The sequence below is a fragment of the Cnephaeus nilssonii genome (genome assembly GCF_951640355.1).
Source record: "Cnephaeus nilssonii genome assembly, chromosome: 20".
Classification (NCBI taxonomy): domain Eukaryota; kingdom Metazoa; phylum Chordata; class Mammalia; order Chiroptera; family Vespertilionidae; genus Cnephaeus; species Cnephaeus nilssonii.
In genome coordinates this window covers 52,064,980-52,082,715 of record NC_137091.1, presented here as the reverse complement: position 1 = coordinate 52,082,715, position 17,736 = coordinate 52,064,980, and the positions used below count along the sequence as shown (strand labels likewise).

The 17,736-nt window shown below is 59.6% G+C and overlaps 2 protein-coding genes across 5 annotated transcripts; one reads left to right on the top strand and one right to left on the bottom strand.

Moving 5' to 3' along the window:
- Positions 1-271: 271 nt before the first annotated feature.
- CHMP2A (charged multivesicular body protein 2A) lies at positions 272-2,698 on the top strand. 3 transcript variants are annotated; one of them, XM_079760294.1, is made up of 6 exons: positions 272-425; positions 1,028-1,244; positions 1,902-2,081; positions 2,148-2,278; positions 2,357-2,418; positions 2,507-2,698. In XM_079760294.1, the coding sequence occupies exons 2-6, from the start codon at positions 1,077-1,079 to the stop codon at positions 2,632-2,634; spliced, it is 669 nt and encodes a 222-aa protein (XP_079616420.1). In that variant the 5' UTR covers positions 272-425; positions 1,028-1,076; the 3' UTR covers positions 2,635-2,698. The 3 variants fall into 3 exon arrangements, with proteins under 3 accessions (XP_079616420.1, XP_079616422.1, XP_079616421.1); XM_079760296.1 differs by having other exon boundaries at positions 289-425; positions 1,050-1,244; XM_079760295.1 differs by having other exon boundaries at positions 292-425; positions 1,032-1,244.
- Positions 2,699-3,099: 401 nt separating this feature from the next.
- TRIM28 (tripartite motif containing 28) lies at positions 3,100-8,941 on the bottom strand. 2 transcript variants are annotated; one of them, XM_079760152.1, is made up of 16 exons: positions 8,247-8,941; positions 7,776-7,891; positions 7,432-7,564; positions 6,029-6,164; positions 5,837-5,953; positions 5,644-5,758; positions 5,385-5,531; positions 5,197-5,311; positions 5,011-5,120; positions 4,880-4,916; positions 4,742-4,787; positions 4,424-4,670; positions 3,896-4,336; positions 3,720-3,806; positions 3,501-3,638; positions 3,100-3,414 (listed from the first exon to the last, which is right to left on the bottom strand). In XM_079760152.1, the coding sequence occupies exons 1-16, from the start codon at positions 8,614-8,616 to the stop codon at positions 3,238-3,240; spliced, it is 2,532 nt and encodes an 843-aa protein (XP_079616278.1). In that variant the 5' UTR covers positions 8,617-8,941; the 3' UTR covers positions 3,100-3,237. The 2 variants fall into 2 exon arrangements, with proteins under 2 accessions (XP_079616278.1, XP_079616279.1); XM_079760153.1 differs by having other exon boundaries at positions 7,776-7,888.
- Positions 8,942-17,736: the final 8,795 nt, after the last annotated feature.

The following is a 17,736-nucleotide window of genomic DNA, read 5'->3' as shown; positions in this document are numbered from 1 at the left end:
GGCTAGGGGAGGACCCTGCCTGCTGCTGCCCGGTGCCTGAGAGCCATAAACATAAGGGGGGAGTCCGAGTCCCTTGAGTTAACTAACCCTCCGGTGCGTGGTGTGGCGGGACGTAGGACTGCGGGTCCCGCACTCCGGACGTGGCTCCACTAGGGCGAACCTGTGCACACCCTCCGGCCAGTCGCGGGGAAATGGGGACTAGTGCGCATGCGCCTGGGCGCCGGCCAGCCGCAAAGCGCGTGCGTGTTTTTGCCGCCTCCCCGCCTTCCGGGGGTGGGCGGGGTCTGCGACGTCAGGTCGTTTAATCCGGAAACGGCGGCGGCCACAGGCGACTGAACCGAGGGGTTGTCGTTGGTGGGCGCTCCCGGGATTCGAGCAAGAGGCTCGTAACCCGGAAGCGGAAGCGGGTTCCCGTCCCAGCTCCGGTGAGTGGCCCCTACCAGGCTTCGGGTCCCGGGTGGGCGCGTGGGGGCCAGGTACGAGGGGCCTCGCCCTTCCCGGGACCCTGGCCTCACTGTCGGGGCGCCCGTCGCCGCCTTGTTCGCGGTGCACAGGGCCCCACCCCCGCGTTGGTGTACAGAGGCCCCCGGCGCCCCCAGGTTTACTCTCCGCACCCGGTTTCCTTAGCGTTCAAGGTCCCCCGATCGGAATGCCGTCCGTACACTGTCAGCTTGGCACTCGGGGCCTCCACGTATTTTGCTCTCCCGTGAGGACCCCCCACTACTGCCATGGCCCTAGCGTCCAGGGAACCCCCAGCCGTCCACCTCCAGTCTCCCTCAGGGACAGCCGGCGTCACCCCCGCTGCAGGGTTCCGCGGCCTTGAGCGTCAGGGGCGCTGATGGAGAGGGGCTGGCGCGGGCGCGCTGTGATCGTCCTCCGCCGGCCGTCCCCTCTGCCCCTGGGGGACCCCCATACTTCGGCCGCGCGCCTTTGGCTTTCTAGTCACGCCTCCTCTCCGTTCCCCCTCCTGTCTGGCCCCTCCATCCATGCTGCCTGTGCCACCTCTCTGGGCCGCATGCCGCCGCAGCTAGGCTTCCCACCTGCCCCAGGCCCAGGCAGGGGCGGGCCCCGCCGCCATGGACCTGTTGTTTGGGCGCCGAAAAACGCCGGAGGAGTTGCTGCGACAGAACCAGCGGGCGCTGAACCGCGCCATGCGGGAGCTGGACCGTGAGCGGCAGAAGCTAGAGACCCAGGAGAAGAAAATCATCGCAGACATCAAGAAGATGGCCAAGCAGGGCCAGATGGTGAGCTCAGGGGGCAGAGGCTGGGACGCAGGGCGAGCGCTCAAGCGCTGCTGAGGGCGGCCAGCAGCCGGACAGGACTCCACAGGCAGGTGCTGCCGGGCCAAGGGAGGGAAGAGTGAGCGGGCTCCCGATTCTGGAGGCCAATAAGGCTGCCTCCTTGGAGGTGATATCGGAGGCAAACCCTGAGGAATGAAGATGAAGAGAAGGTATGATCCAGGCAGCCAATGTCAGACGAGAAGTGACGGTGCTCCGGGGAAGGGGAGGGGAAGGGTTGATGGCAGGAGACACAGCCTGGACACTGACCTGCAGGCTGGACCCTGCCTGCCTGAGCGAGTGAGCAGAGCCTGTGGTGGCTGAGGCGTTGAGGCCTGACAGCTGGAGTGAGGTGGGATATGGGCAAGGCCAGGAAGGGGTTTGGGGCGTCAACAGCTGAGCTTGGAGTAAGTTGAGGGTCAGGCCTGTGGTGAGGTGGAAGGGCAGCAGATTCTTGGCCACAAAAACTGGGGAATGGGTGTTGTTAAGGGGAACCTCAGACACAGGGTCAGAAGAGAGGAGCCATGCAGTGGCTGGTGGGAGCACTGGGTTTAGCCACACAGAGGTCTTGGTTCTCCACAGAACCCCCTCCACCATGGCTCCATGCCACCTTTGTCCCCTCAGGACGCTGTGCGCATCATGGCCAAGGACCTGGTGCGCACACGGCGTTACGTGCGCAAGTTTGTGCTGATGCGGGCCAACATCCAGGCTGTGTCCCTCAAGATCCAGACACTCAAGTCCAACAACTCGATGGCGCAAGCCATGAAGGGCGTCACCAAGGCCATGGGCACCATGAACAGACAGGTGGGTCTCCCCGGCCCCCTCCCTGCCCCATACTGCAGGACCACGCTCACCCTCCCCCCATTGCAGCTGAAGCTGCCCCAGATCCAGAAGATCATGATGGAGTTTGAGAGGCAGGCAGAGATCATGGACATGAAGGAGGAGATGATGAACGATGCCATCGATGATGCCATGGGCGATGAGGACGACGAAGAGGAGAGGTTTGCGGACCCCAGGTGGGAGGGGACAGTGGAGGCCTGGCCCTCACAGGGGACTGACCCCGACTTTTCCTCCCCCAGCGATGCTGTGGTGTCCCAGGTCCTGGATGAGCTGGGACTGAGCCTGACAGATGAACTATCCAGTGAGTGCTTCCAGCCTTGGGCCCTGACCCCACCCCACCCCCCTCTGGGCATTGCTGCTCACAGGGCTCCAACCCCCTCTCCCTGCAGACCTCCCCTCCACCGGAGGCTCCCTCAGTGTGGCTGCTGGTGGGAAGAAAGCAGAGGCCGCGGCCTCCGCCCTGGTGGATGCGGATGCAGACCTGGAGGAACGGCTCAAGAACCTGCGGAGGGACTGAGTCCTCTGGGACCCCAGGGGCATTCTCATTGTACCCTTTCTGCAATAAAAGCGATTGGACACTAGTCCCTGGACCTGTGTGACTGGCCTTGGGCAGGAGTCACTCAGGGCTGGTCAGTATGGCTGCCCAAGTGTCAGATGAGTTGGGGGTGGGCTGGGAGGACAAGAATGGACTAACCCCTTCCATCCAGGCTTCCAGTACCTCAGCCTCCACACTATCCCTGCCAGATGGGTGGCTCCTGGGAGGAGCAGAGGCCTGTCTGCCAGGTGTATATAGGGCCAACTCAGCTTGGCCAACAGGAGTCAACCCAAGCTCACAGGGCTCAGAGGGATGCTCTTCCCACTCTGGACATCCAAACAGCTGGGAACAAGGGCCCCATCCTACTCAGCCCACCAGAGCTTGGGAGGGATAGATGTTGGCAGAGATCAGGCCCAGGAAAACGGCCCCCACCAATCAAGACACAAGGAACTTGTGAAGTTTTTATTAAATCCACAGAAGTAAAAACCTTATTGTGAGGGGCCGGGGAATGGGGCTACCAAGGAGTGGGAGCCAGACCACCAGAAGGGAAGGGCAGGGCTGACAGGACACACCCAGGCTGATGGTTCAGGGGCCATCCCCAGGGCCACTGGACAGCTCCTGGGCGCTCAGGCCGGCACCAGGCAGGCTCAGCGGTGGGGGCTCCACCAGCACAGCAGAGAACTTGGTGTCACCGAAGGCCTCGTTCATCCGAGTCTCAAAGAAGCGCTGCAGGCCGATGATGGACTGCACGTCCGCCTTGTCCTGGGCACAGAGTCAGAGGTGGGTTCCCACTCTCCCCCAGCTCACACACTCACTCAGCCCCAGCCTCAGCCTTTCCACAGACTCACCTCTGTCAGCTTGTTGAACTGCTTGAACATTCGGCCCACATCCTGGGCAAACTCTTGAGGGGAGCTGTAGGGGGGCGACAACTTCTCCTGGAGGCGGGCACGAATCAGGGTCAGGTCCAATGTGCCACCAGGCTGATCCTACAGGCAGAGGCCACAGGCTGACAGTGAGGCCCGGCAGCCCCATGCCCCGGCCACCCCACCCCAGGTCCCAGGACTCACCACAGAAAAGCTGGAGTCGGTAGCCAGCTGATGCAGGGGCCGGCAGGGCTCGTGGCAGAAAAGGGCCAGCAGGACACGCTCGCACTTCTGTGGACAGTCGGGCAGGAAGCATCAGAGCACAGTTGCGGACGGGGGCATGCAGCTGCTGAGCAGCCAAGGGAACGGCCCCCCCTCACCTGCTGGTTGGCTGGCGAGAGCTTGGCCACCACGCCACTGCTGTCCCCGCCGTCCAGGCTCAGGCTGCCATCCTCCTCCTTCAGGTCGGGCAGCACGTGGCAGAGCGAGCAGCTCCACTCCTCCCCGGGCACGTCCTGCAGGGCCGGCAGGTGGCAGTCCAGGTGGAAGCAGAATTCGCACTGGTTGCACATGACCAGGTCGCCTGGCTTCTGACAGACGCGGCAGATGGTGGCGCTGTCATCCAGGGCACCAGGGCCGCCAGCTGGGGCTGAGGTGCCCTCGGGAGCCACCACCTCCAGGCCAGAGCTGGTGCTGCCACTGGGGGAGACCAGGCGGGGGCCCTCCACGCCAGGGCCCTCCCCCAGAGCCATCAGCACCGGCTTGGTCTCAGGGCCCTCGCTGGCAGGCGGGGCGCCGATGGCAGCCTCTGTCTCTTCCTCCTGGAAGGAGATGCTGGGTTCAGCAGGGTGCAGGCCTCAGCAGAGGGCGTTTATTTACCAGCCCCGGCCAACTGGGGACAGGCTCACCTTGACAATGGCCATGCCAGGCAGGGGCTGGGCACCAGGGGTGCCGGGCGCAGTCCCCGGCTGCCCGGCGGCAGCTGCAGCCCCGCGCTCAATGACGATCAGGTTGTAGTCCTCGGTGGTGCTGCCTGGGAAGACCTTGAAGACTGGTGGCTGGCTGTCAGCTGTGAGGTCAAGGTCCAGGCGCTCGAGGCTCACCCGGGGCACCTTGCGCATGAGGCCACTCACTTCGCCCTCACCTGAGCGGGACCTGTGGGTGGCAGCTTGGTGTGAACACCCCTATCTCTATGCCCGCCAGCTCCAAAGGACAGCCACACTCACCGTTTCATGCCGGACACGTGAGGCTCTGCACTCATGTAAGGGTCATCTGCTCAGGAGACAGGGGAGATGGTTGGTGGGTGGGTGGGTGGAGCTGGTGCACTGGAGCTCTCCCACCTACCACAGACCAGACCTACTCACCTGATGCAAAGCCATAGCCTTCCTGCACGTCCATGGGCTGCAACGAAGCAGATCAGACTTCAGTGGGCAGGTGTCCCAGAGGACCACACACCCCTCCCTACCTTCTCCCCAGGGCCCCTTCCCCTGCTCACCTGGCTGCCGCCAGCGCCCTGCTTGCTGCTCAAGGGTCCTGGAGCCCGGGGCGGGGCCATGGGCGCAGGGCCCGTGGAGTTGGTGCCAGGACGCTCCGCCACGATCTTGCCTGCAGGAAGGAGACACACGTGAGGTCCAGTTCCTGGAGGGATGGCAAGGGCAGCAAGAGGAAGACAAGGACCCACCGAAGGCCTCGGCGCTCTTGGTCCAGGCGTTGAGGTCCCACTGGAACTTCATCTCGCCGTGGGGCTCCACGGGGTCCACGATCATCTTGAGAGCCCGGTGCAGCTGGAAGTAGATCTGAGGGTGGGGCGGCACGTGAGCTCCCAGACGTGCGGTGCCTGAGGTCACCCCACGGGCACCCAGCACACACCAGCTTCTTGGAGAGCAGGAGGGCCGTGTTGTTGTCACTCTCCAGAGCCCACGAGGCGAAGCGCAGGATGTGCTCCTGGTGCTTCTGGATCTTGGTCATGGTCCAGTGCTGCCGCTCCAGGCGCTCCTGCTGCCCCTCCGTCACCTTCTGCACACCCGGGGGGAGGGGGGTGTCAGGAGGAAAGAAGGCCAGGATCCTCCCCATGCAAGGATGGCGCCAGCGGGGTGCTTGTCCCCGGGACCCGCCCCCACAGGGATACCTGGGCATCATTGACCAGCACGCGGCCCCGCTTGTTCAGCTCCTTCATGATCTGCAGAATGGCCATCTTAACATCCACCTGCACACGTTTCTGCACGTCGGACACTTGGCGAATCCTGAGGGGAGGGTGGCCAGGTCAGGTCTGGTCAGGCAGATGCTCCCTGGGGCGCCCCATGGCCCTGGCGTCCACTTACGAGCTGCGAACCTCCTTGGTGTTCTTCTGCAGCGTGGCGTGCTTGTCCCCGAGGCGCTTCACCAGCGAGGCCAGGAGCTTGCGCTGGTTCCTCACGGCATCCTCCAGGAACTGGTATCTGAGGGCGGACAGAGGTGGGCCTGGGCGCTAAGCACGGGAACAGGCAGGGCCCCCACCCCACCGCGGGACTCACTGGTGGTCCTTGTGGGCATTGAGCTGGCAGTCCCGGCAGGTGAGGGTGTCGCAGCTCTCACAGAACAGGACGAGCGGCTCGTGCTTGTGCACGGTGCAGTACACTGTGCGCTCCCCATCTCGGGTCTTGGCTGGCCCTGGGGAACAGGGACATAAGGACCACACATCCTCAGCTCCTCCAGCCCCAGGGACCTTGCTCCCTGCCGGTCCTGCAACCCTGGCTGTCTCTGGTGAAGCCCAGAGGCCCTGCAGCAGTGGCCAGGGAAGGGCACAGACCACGGAGGCCAAATCTTTGCTCTCAAAATCCTCTGCCCCAACCCCCCACACAGGTCAGTCCCACTTCCAGCTTCTCCAGGAGAAGCAGTGTGAGAATGATGGACACTGGAGAGTTGCCCTGCCTCCAACGCCCCTCCCCTTTCTCCTCCACTCAGCTGGCTCCATCCAGCAAGGGAGGACACTCTGGAGGCTCCTGCTTTCAGGCACACACAGGAGTCAGAGCTCCTGCAAGCACAAGCCCACAAGGGGCCTTGCCAGCCTCTGGCGCTGGGAGGGGGTTGTCATACCAGGTACAGGCCCCCTTCCTGTGAGGGGGGGGGTCCCCACCCAACAAGGGGACACCCTCCTGTCCCCCCAGAGCCTGTCCCCATTAGGAAGCTGCTGGGGCATGTTCCTTTCCTCCCCAAATCCACAAACATCCCAACTACACCAACCCCACCCGACAGACCAGCCAGGCCTGGGCTCCTCCAGGACTGCCTCCTCCTACACCCTGACCTTGGCCTAAATCCTAGGATCCCCAGACCTCCACCCTCCACCCTTCCCTCCTGGGTCACCAGCTCCACAGCTGCCACCTCCATCCTCCTCTCCCCACCAGTAAGTACCGTCCTGGGCTGGAGCGCAAAGGGAACTACCAAAGTGCCACTTGTGGGGAGACTCAGGAGGGAAGCCCAGATGAACTTACAGACAAAACACTCCAGGACTCGCAGAGGTTACGGCCTGAGGCTCCCGGCTGGTGAGGTGCTGGCACCAACCACAGGCCTCTCCCAGAGTCCTGAGACAGGTGCCAGGCAACCCCAGGTTGAGAAGGCCCCTCTTCCCAAGCCATCACTCATCTCAGTGTCTGCACCTGCCAATCCCTCCACCGCTGGCTCTTCCCCTCCCTGGGGCTTTCCTGCCAGGCACTTGCCTGAATCCCCTGCAGGCCACTGACCCACTGAGGTCCCCTCGGGCCTTTCCCCTCCCACCTGGACCAGGGAAGCCTGCATACCCAAGCCCCAGCGCCCCAGTTCTGCCCTGGCCTTTCCAGGACTGCCCCCTAGAGAAGCTGCAGGGACCACCACCTGCAACCACGTCATCAGCGAGTGACAGCAGGACCTCCCCTGCCCACTGCCCTCTGCCCCTGCGTACCGGTGGAGCGCACAGTGTGGTCCTTGGTGTACTTGACCCGCTGGTGCGCCTCCACGCAAGTCTCACACAGGGGCTCGGAGCACTCCACGCAGTAGCTGGTGGCCGGGGCGTTATCCTCGCAGCTGGTGCAGCACTGCTGGGCGAAGGCGGAGTCAGGGAACCACCACCAGAAAGGCTCCCAGTTGCACCGCGAGAAACTTGAGGAGCGTGAGACGGGGTGGGCCGTTCACAGCAGGCCCAGAGCCCCAATGCAGGGACAGTGCAGCCTGGAGCGGGCAACCGCGTCCCTGAGCCGGTGCCCTCCCCATGGCGGAGGCCTCCAGAGGTTCTACAGCAGGACCAACCTGATTGGCGTCCTGGGAGTCAGTGGGGGCCTTGCTGCCACTGTCACGCATAAAATAGTTCTCCACAATGTCTTTGGAGAAGCACTGCTGCTTGCACACAGGACAGTCCACGACTGCTGAGAGGAGGGACCAACGAAGCCATTGCAGGATCGCAGCCAGGAAACAATCCCATCCCCCCGCCGGCCCCCAACCTCGGCCCCACGCTGGGCCGGCCCCTCCCCTCCCACAGCAGGAGCCAAAACCTCTCATCAAATGGAAAGCAGACACCCCCTCCCCCCCATCGCAGCGCACGGCCGAGAGACCCCTGCTCACACCCGATCCGACCAGGCGCTTCCCGGTCACCATCCCTGTCCTCTCGCCGAGGCGACCCCCCACCAACGCCACACTGAGAACGAACCCTTTTACTACCACAAACCCCCCATCTGCGCGCAAGCAGAGCCCAAGGTGGGGGAGGGGCCCGACAGGACTCACCGGCTCCGTCGCCCGCCGCCCCGGCGTCCCCTGAGCTGTTGGGGGCGGACGGCGCCGGAGGCCCGAGGCAGGCGCTGCAGGCCGAGTGCAGGCAGGGCAGCAGGCGCGGCTCTCTCTCGGGCCGCAGGCGCTCCCGGCACACGCCGCAGTGCTCCAGCAGCTCCAGCGCCTCGCCGCCGCCCCCCGCGGGCGACGACGCCGAGGCCGAGGCGGAGGTAGAGCCCGAGGCCGCAGCGGGGGCCGCAGTCGAAGCCGCGGCCGCGGCCGGGGCGCGCTTATCGCCGCCCGCCGAGCCCTCGCTCGGGCCCGGGCTGCTCGAGGCGGCTGTCGCCGCCGCCGCCGCCGAGGCCGCTGCCGCCGAGGCCGCCATTCACACGCCGCCGGGGGCGCCCAGGAGGGGAGGAGGGGCTCGGGCCCGCCGCGCAGGCGCACACACGCTCGCCGCCAACGGTTGGGTCGGCGCCGCCGCCGCCGCCGCCGCCGCGAGGCCGACGCTGCCGAGCGCCGCCTGGGACGTCGCCCGCTGCGCGCGGGGCGCTGCCGAGGCCTGGTCGGCCGCTGCCTGCTCGCGTTGCGCCGCCGCCGTCCGCGTCTCCTCCTCAATGGCCGACGAGACCCCGGACGCGCGCCACGCGACCAGCCGCTCGCCGCGCGCCCCCCTCGCAGAAAGAGCCGAGGCTGGGGGGCGGGACAGAAATAACTGGCGCCGCCGCCGCAGCGCACGCGCACTGGTGGGTTCGCGACCGGGGGCGGTACCCAGGCGGAGAACTGAGAACCAAGACGTGAGTGCGCACGCGCCTGAGCGGGGTCCGCCCACTGCCTCCTGCACCGCCTGGCAAGGCCCCGAAGGAAGGGGCGGGGCACACGTGACGTCGTCCCTGCCTGGGGGCGGGGCGCGCGCCCCATATTTAAAGTGCGTTCCCCGCCCCTGCGCCGCTCAACCCGCCGCAGTTCGGCTCGATCCTGTCGGCAGTCCCCGCCTCCACTCCAATCCCCGCCCCTTCGGCGGCTGAGAGACGTCACCGGCTTCGCCAGACGGGGCGGGGCCGAGACTTGGAGGGGAGGCGGGCCAGGGAGCGAGGCGGAGGGTCTCCGTCCCAGAAGGCAGTGCTGTCCAGAGCCCCAGGCTGTTTCCCATTTTTATTACTTTTTAAAAATATGTTTTTTTGCTGCTTTAAGGGAGAGGGAGCGATAGAAACATCCATGATGAGGAAAGAAAAAAGGAAACACCAGTGATGAGAGGGAATCATGGGTCCGCTGCCTCCTGCACGCCCCGCACAGGATGGAGCCCGCACCCCGACGTGTGTCCTGACCGGGAATCCAGCCGTGACCTCCGGGCTCGTAGGTCGACTCTCAACCACGGAGCCACACCGGCCGGGCCCTACATTTTAATCTTTTTGTTGATTTAACGTCAAACACACGGAAACCGGCCCCAGCCCGACGGTTCCCAAGAGGCTGCGTGGGAGCGGGTCTGCTCTGCTTCTCCGGGCGGGCAGACCGGCCCTCCGCGCGGGCCAAGCTCGCGGGAGGGGAGAGAGCTGGGGGAGAATGCCGGCCGAAGGGGGCCCCCGGCCTTGGGTGGCTGCGGAGCGGCGGGGCCCGCAGGCCCAGCCCCAGACCCGCCCGCCTCCCGGGCTCGCACAAGCCCGAGCCGCGGGCCCCGGGCGCAGCCCCTCGGGCGCCCGCACGTGGTGGCGGAGGCGTGTCTGGCGATCGGGCCGGGTGTGGCCTTTGTTCCCCGCGGGGCTGGGGGCGGCGGGCTTTGTGTGCGCGCCGGCCTTTGTTCCAGCCGGGCGCCGCCCCCTCCCTGCCCGCCGCAGGGCCCCGCCCCGCCGCCCGCCCGCTCCGCCGTCCCGTTCCCCCCGCCCCCCGCCCTGGCTCGACCTCTGCTTCCTTCTTGGGATCGCAGGGAGGAAAGTGGGTGCCTGGCACCGCACTGGGGGAGCTGGGCGCCCCACCGCGCACTGGGCCTCACAGTCACAGGGGGGCGGGTGCTCCAGGGACCAGGGCACCAGGGAGTCAAAATGAGTAGGTGATGGTAAAGACTGTGGGAGGGGCCCTGGCTGGTTTGGCTCAGTGGATAGCGCGTAGGCCTGTGGACTAAAGAGTCCCGGGTTCGATTCTCCTCAAGGGCACATGCCTGGGTTGCAGGCTCCATCCTCAGTGTTCAGTGCGGGGCATGCGGGAGGCAGCCGATCCATGATTCTCTCTCATCATTGATGTTTCTATTCTCTCTCCCTCTCCCTTCCTCTCTGAAATCAATAAAAATATTAAAAAAAAAAAAAACAAAAAAAAAACTGTGGGCCCTAACCGGTTTTGCTCAGTGGATAGAGCTTCGGCCTGCAGACTCAAGGGTCCTGGGTTCGATTCCTGTAAAGGGCATGTACCTTGGTTGCGGGCACATCCCCAGTAGGGGGTGTGCGGGAGGCAGCTGATCGATGTTTCTCTATCCCTCTCCTTTCCTCTCTGTAAAAAAATCAATAAAATTGCCGAAACCGGTTTGGCTCAGTGGATGGAGCGTCGGTCTGCAGACTGGAGGGTCCCGGGTTCGATTCAGGTCAAGGGCATGTACATTGATTGCGGGCACATCCCCCGGTGCGGGGTGTGCAGGAGGCAGCTGGTCGATGTCTCTCTCTCATCGATGTTTCTAGCTCTCTGTCCCTCTCCCTTCCTCTCTGTGAAAAATCAATAAAATATATATTTTTAAAAAATCAATAAAAATTTTTTTTTAAAGTGTGGGAGGGGGCCCCTCTGCCCCCAACACCTGCAGGAGGGACAGTGCAAGCAGCAGGAAAGAGGGCAAAGGCCTGAGCCCTCAGGCCCTGGGGGAGCAGGGAGGGGAGGGTGTTGGAAGGCTCAGGGAGCAGGCTGCACCTGGGTCCCTGTTGCATACTGGCCTTCACTAGCAACTGGTCCTATGGCTTCTCCTTTCTTTCTCTCTTTCGGGGCAGGGTGAACATGCACTAGGGTCTCCTGAGACTCCCCAAAACTCACAGTGGCTGCCTGCCCAGGAGCCCCGGTCTCTGGCCACCAGGGTGGCCCTGTGGTTTCAAATGCCTCCAACTCTAAACAGCCCCCCTTCCTCCCTGTGGGCCCAAGACCTTTCCTTCCCAGCCCAGAGCCCCCACACCAGCAGAGTTCCCGCAGCAGGCGGAGGGCCCCTCACCGCCCCGGCTAGGCCCTCCCAGCCTCTTGCCTACATGGGGCAGCCAAGCCCGCGTGTGGCTCAGAGGTTGGGCAGGGACCCATCCACCAGGAGGTCAGGGTTCCATTCCCTGCCAGGGCACATTTCCGGCGAAATCCTCAGTGGGTCCGGGCAGTAGGCAGCTGATGAGTCGATGATTCTCTCTTATCATTGATGTTTCTCTCTCTCCCTCTCCATTCCGCTCTGAAATCAATAGATACATTTTTAAAAAGCCTAGCCGAAGCCGGTGTTGCTCAGTGGATAGAGCGTCGGCCTGCGGACTGAACGGTCCCAGGTTCGATTCCAGTCAAGGGCATGTACCTTGGTTGCGGGCACATCCCCAGTAGGGGGTGTGCAGGAGGCAGCTGATCGATGTTTCTCTCTCATAGATGTTTCTAACTCTCTATCCCTCTCCCTTCCTCGCTGTAAAAATTCAATGATTTTTTTTAAAAAAAGAAAGAAAAATAAAAAGAAACAGTGGCAATCATTGACACCCAAAGAATCCCCCCTATCTGTGAGTCCTTAAGGATTCTCAGCCAGAAAAGCAAGCCCATCTGTCAGCACACGGAGCCACCTCCCGCCAGCCCCTCGCTCTGAGAATCCGGCACACATCCTGCCTCCCAGGGGAACTGTAGTCCAGAGGAACACATGGCAGCAGTTCTGGTTTAGCTAATGACACGCTAGGATCCGGAAAACATCCTTCCCCAACCTATAATGAGATTCCTGAGCAGGCAGGGTTATCTACGTGGGCACACTGAGGTGACTAGAGGGCAATGGTGCCAGGGTGGCCATCTGGGGAGGGGGCACATGAGTGGGCAGGGGACGCCCCCGAGTTAGGGTGTGGGAACCCTAATGAAAGTACGCCGGACGTTCAAGGCCAGTTTGAGTGGGGGGGGAGGGGCCTGTCCTGGGTACACTGGATGTTCAAGGCCAAGGCCGAGTTCACCCGTGGCCGGCGCAAAAGCAAGGACACAGCAGTCTTGCGGTTCCATAACCCACAGGCTGACGTCCCTCGTTAACAAGACGCCTCCTTTGTCTATGTTGGTACAAAGTCTGTTACTGACCAGACAGTAGGTATGCTGCTGATTGGTCCGGCTGCTATGTTTGTTTCTTTCTTTCTTCTTTCTTTCTTTCTTTTTAAATATATTTTATTGATTTTACAGAGAGGAAGGGAGAGGGAGAGTTAGAAAAATCACTGAGAGCAACATTGATCAGCTGCCTCCTGCACACCCCCTACTGGGGATCGAGCCCACAACCCAGGTATAAGCCCTTGACCAGAATCGAACCTGGGACCCTTCATTCTAAGGGCCAACACTCTATCCCCTGAGCCACACCGGTTAGGGCCGGGCGGCTGTGTTTGTGTAGCTTCTATGTTGGAGGCTGCTTTGTAGGAAAGACCTGTTGTTAACCAGCTGGTGTGCGGCTGCTTACTTTAAGGGACTGCTTTGAAGAACTGGTTTTTGGGTAGTGTTGTGTGTGTGTGTGTGTGTGTGTGTGTGTATTTAATATATTTTTATTGATTTCAGAGAGGAAGGGAGAAGAGAGAGAGATAGAAAAATCCATGATGACAGAGAATCACCGTTCGGCTGCCTCCTGTATGCCCCACACTGGGGATCAAGCCTGCAACCGGGCACATGCCCTGACCAGGAATCGGACCTTGACCTCCTGGTTCATCGGTTGACACTCAACCACCGAGCCACTCCGGCCAGGCTGAAGACCTGTGTTGTCTAGCGGCTCCTTAGTAGCCATGGCTACGGGCTATAGTAAGCACTCCCCTGTAGGCCTATGACTTCTCACGTCTCCGTCTGCTGCCCGGGGCCCATGAGCTCTCACACAGGATCAGCAGCACTGAGATCCCACGGGGACACACACCCCCCCCCCGCCCCCAGCCCCCCGTGAGGGGTTCTAGCCTGAAAGGCAAGTCTTTATTTATTTATTTATTTATTTATTTATTTATTTAGAAAATTGCACTTTTTTTTTTTTTTAGTTGCACTTTTTTTTTTTTTTTTTTTTTTAAAGAGAGGAAGGGAGAGGGATAAAGAGTTAGAAACATCAATGAGAGAGAAACATCAATCAGCTGCCTCCTGCACACTCCCTACTGGGGATGTGCCCGCAACCAAGGTACATGCCCTTGACCGGAATCGAACCCGGGACCCTTTGGTTGTGCACCAAGGTCACCGGTTAGCTTCCGGGTCAGGGCACACACCAGGCTGCTGGTTTGATCCCAGGTTGGGGTGCATATGGGAGGCAAACTATCAATGTTTCTCTCTCTCCCTCTCCCTTCCTCTCTCTCTAAAAATGAATACAAATATATTTGTTTTTTAAAAATGTAAGATGAAACAGAGGGCCGGAGACCATGGGATACCAGGACACAGGCTTTATTGGCGATCACCCTGCCGGCCGCCTTCCAGAGCGGGAAAGGGAAGAGAGAGAGAAAGAGAGAGCTTGCCGGGGTGAGAGTGCCTTTTAAGGGGAGGAAAAGAGGAGACGGGGCTTAGGGCACTCAGCACACGCTGATTGGTGGTTTCATGTAAGGCACATGATTAGGCACCTAGGGATTTAGGAATTGGGGGCTTATGGTATATGGCAGGTGCTGATTGGTGGTTCAATGTACAGTCCATATAAGGTGTTCAGGAATGTCCGGCTGCAGGTGGAGTTTACGTCATACTCCGTCCATCAGTTGGGGGAAGGGAGGATCTATCATTCCAGGCTTTTGCTAATATTAAAAAATTGAGAGTCCAGGCAGGGTCAGGGGATGAAGGTCCGTCTTCCATAGCTACTTCCTGCTGAGAGGGGGCGTCGTTAGGGGCATCTACCCGGGGTCTCAAGGATTCTGGTGTTAGGTTCTGAATTCAGTGCCAGATAGATCTCTCCTGCCTTCTGGTTGGTGAACGCCTGCATTCTGTTCTGCAAAAGACTAGAAAACAGCGCATGAGAAAGGGGGTTAAAGAGTAAAATTAAGAGTATAAATACCAGTGGGCCTAATAGTGGGAGGAGCCATGGGGTAAGTGAGCGAAAAACAGGTAGTGTTTTCCATGCTGGACAAGGGGTGCAGCAGCATGATTTCCTTTAAATAAATGCTACACGCGTTGACGGCGGCCCTGCCGGGGGACCCTGTGGGGCCTGGGGGAGCCCCCCGCCCAGCATCGAGGCGTGGAGGGGGGTGTCAGTGGTCATGATCGGAAGGGTTTCGTCCTCGAGCCCCGCCCGGCGCTGCCGTGATCCGGCCGGCCGGGCGGGTGGGACGTGGGGGTGTCTGGAGGACCCGTCGTCCGTCTGTGGGCGTGGGGGGCCCCCGCGGCCCCGCGCCCAGGCGCCTAGATGACCTTCTTGAACTGGTCGTTCAGGACCAGCACGAAGGCCCCGCCCATGCCCCGCAGCACGTTGGACCAGGCGCCCAGGAGAGATCTATCTAAAAAGGAAAGAAAAAAATAAAAATATCCAAAGCAGATATACAAATGACCTGGACCATAAGCACATGGGAGGGAGGTGGGGTGGGGAAGGGCAAGGGGGTAAGGGGGGGGGGCGGTAAGTGGTGATGGAAGGAGACTGGGGTGGGGTTGTGAACACACAACCCGGAGCACAGAGGATGTGTTGTAGCGCCTACACCTGAGACCTGTGTGATTTTTTTAAAATATACATTTTATTTTATTTATTTATTTATTTATTTATTTATTCATCTCCAACCTGTGACACTCCCCTCTCTCTCTCTTTGTCTTTCGGGATCTTAGTATATTTGAATAGCACCAGTCAGTTATTTTTTTTATTTTTTTATTTTATTGACTTTTTACGGAGAGGAAGGGAGAGGAATAGAGTTAGAAACATCGATGAGAGAGAAACACCAATCAGCTGCCTCCTGCACAACCCCCACTGGGGACCTGCCCGCAACCAAGGTACATGCCCTTGACCGGAATCGAACCTGGGCCCTTTCAGTCCACCGACGCTCTATCCACTGAGCCACACCGGTCAGGGCTGAGACCTGTGTGATTTTGTTAGCCAGCGTCACGTCACCTCAATACATTCAATACAAAGGACAACTAAAAGCACAGGAGAAGACACGCCACGTTATTCCTCAACAGGGAAACGCACAGCAAACCAATGACAATAATGATTGAGCCCAAGCCGGTTTGGCTCAGTGGACAGACTCTCGGCCCCAAGAGGGAAGGGTCCCAGGTTGGGTTCCATTTCCGTCCAGGGCAGGTACCTCGGTTGCAGGCTCAATCCCCCGTCCCTGTTGGTTGGTGCACCTGGGGGAGGCAACCAATGGATGTGTCTCTCTCACATCCATGTTTCTCTCCATCTCTGTCTCTCCCTCTCCCTTCCACTCTCTCTAAAAATCAATGGGAAAATATCCTTGAGTGAGGATTGACAACAACAAAAATAATAAAATTAATATATGCATATATTAAATACATCACTCATCATATATGTATATATATATGTGTGTGTGTGTGTGTGTGTGTGTATATATATATATATATGATCTCCTTGGGTGAGAATTAACCAATAAATAGGGTGCTGGGTCACAGGATGGTAAGTTCACTGATGATGGTTGATTGTATACACACTGGGGATGAGAGAGCCCTTTGAGCCAGTGGTCCAGGCGGGAAAGGCCAGGAAAGGGAGTGAAGGCGTCCGACTCACACCTGCTCCCGCCCAGGGCCCCGCCCGCCCAGGAAGCCCAGGAGCAGGGAGTGAGGAGGAGCCACTGCGCAGCGGGATTGAGAACAAAACATTGTAATCTGGTCTTAGGGTTTCCTCAAAGGAAGGGAATGGCCCAGGTGTGCCACCTCCAGGGGCTTCCTTTGCCTATAAGCTTCATTAAAAAAAAAAAAAAAGCCCTGGACAGTTGGCTCAGTGGATAGAGCATCAGCCGGTGGACTGAAGGGTCCCAGGTTCGATTCCGGTCAGGGCACATACCCAGGCTGCAGACTCGATCCCCAGTGGGGGGGGGGGGGGGTGTGCAGGAGGCAGCCAATCCATGATTCTCTCTCATCATTGATGTTTCTCTCTCCCTCTCCCTTCCTCTCTGAAATCAATAAAAATATATATTTTTTAAAAAGTTGGTTAGAGCAGTGGTCGGCAAACTGTGGCTCACAAGCCACGTGCGGCTCTTTGGCCCCTTGAGGGTGGCTCTTCCACAAAATACCCACGGCCTGGGCGAGTCTATTTTGAAGAAGTGGCGTTAGAAGAAGTTTAAGTTTAAAAAATTTGGTTCTGAAAAGGAATTTCAATCGTTGTACTGTTGATATTTGGCTCTGATGACTAATGAGTTTGCCAACCACTGGTTTAGAGCGTGTTATAATAATGTAACCCCTCTGCCGAAACCGGTTTTGCTCAGTGGATAGAGCGTCGGTCTGCAGACTGAAGGGTCCTGGGTTCGATTCCGGTCAGGGGCATGTACATTGGTTGCGGACACATCCCTGGTGGGGGGTGTGCAGGAGGCAGCTGGTCGATGTTTCTCTCTCATCGATGTTTCTGGCTCTCTATCCCTCTTCCTTTCTCTGTAAAAAATCAATAAAAATATATTTAAAAAAAATAATGTAACCCCCCTAATGTATGAAATAATTTTTTTAAATATATTTTATTGATTTTTTACAGAGAGGAAGGGAGAAGGATAGAGAGCTAGAAACATCAATGAGAGAGAAACATCCATCAGCCACTCCCTGCACACCCCCCACAGGGGATGTGCCCGCAACCAAGGCACATGCCCCTGAACGGAATCGAACCTGGGACCCTTCAGTCCGCAGGCTGACACTCTATCCACTGAGCCAAACCGGTTTCGGCTGAAATAATTATTGTGTGAAATGTTTGCTGTATGGAAACCCCCAATACTCTGTAACTTCCAAAATTAATGAACACCCCACTATCTTGATGTGAAATCTCTGCGCCCTTAAAGTGTAAACGCCCTGCTCCCAGCATAAGGCACACCGTCTGGCCCACACTGATAAGGACACAACTTGTTTACCGCGGTCTATATAACCCCGGGATCATCTTCAATTGGGGTCTCCTGCCGGATAAGAGGAGGACTCCACGTCGCTCCGAGAGACGAGCCCCTGACTGCTCTGCTGTGTGAGCCTGAACCAAGTGCGGCCACCTGCCTGCCTCTGTTTTCGTCGTCTGTCCTTCCGTGTGCATCGCCCGGTGGCCTTTGCTGGAGCCCGGGACCCACTAGGAATAGGTAAATAAACCCTGTGTGAGTGCATAGCCATTCTGACTTGTATGTCATGTGTTCCAGTTCATCTTAGCTGTCTAGACATTGAAGCACCAGGGAATAGGCCGTTATTGCTGACTCCTGGTCACCTG

Excerpts from the sequence above, each read along its gene's own strand:
- CHMP2A (XM_079760294.1), top strand. The coding sequence starts at position 1,077 with ATGGACCTGTTGTTTGGGCGCCGAAAAACGCCGGAGGAGTTGCTGCGA. Across the intron at positions 2,279-2,356 it reads GAGGACGACGAAGAGGAGAG|CGATGCTGTGGTGTCCCAGG; the intron begins GTTTGCGGACCC and ends TTCCTCCCCCAG. Across the intron at positions 2,419-2,506 it reads CCTGACAGATGAACTATCCA|ACCTCCCCTCCACCGGAGGC; the intron begins GTGAGTGCTTCC and ends CTCTCCCTGCAG.
- TRIM28 (XM_079760152.1), bottom strand. The coding sequence starts at position 8,616 with ATGGCGGCCTCGGCGGCAGCGGCCTCGGCGGCGGCGGCGGCGACAGCC. Across the intron at positions 5,121-5,196 it reads CAAGAGCGCCGAGGCCTTCG|GCAAGATCGTGGCGGAGCGT; the intron begins GTGGGTCCTTGT and ends TCCTTCCTGCAG. Across the intron at positions 4,788-4,879 it reads AGGCTATGGCTTTGCATCAG|ATGACCCTTACATGAGTGCA; the intron begins GTGAGTAGGTCT and ends TCTCCTGAGCAG.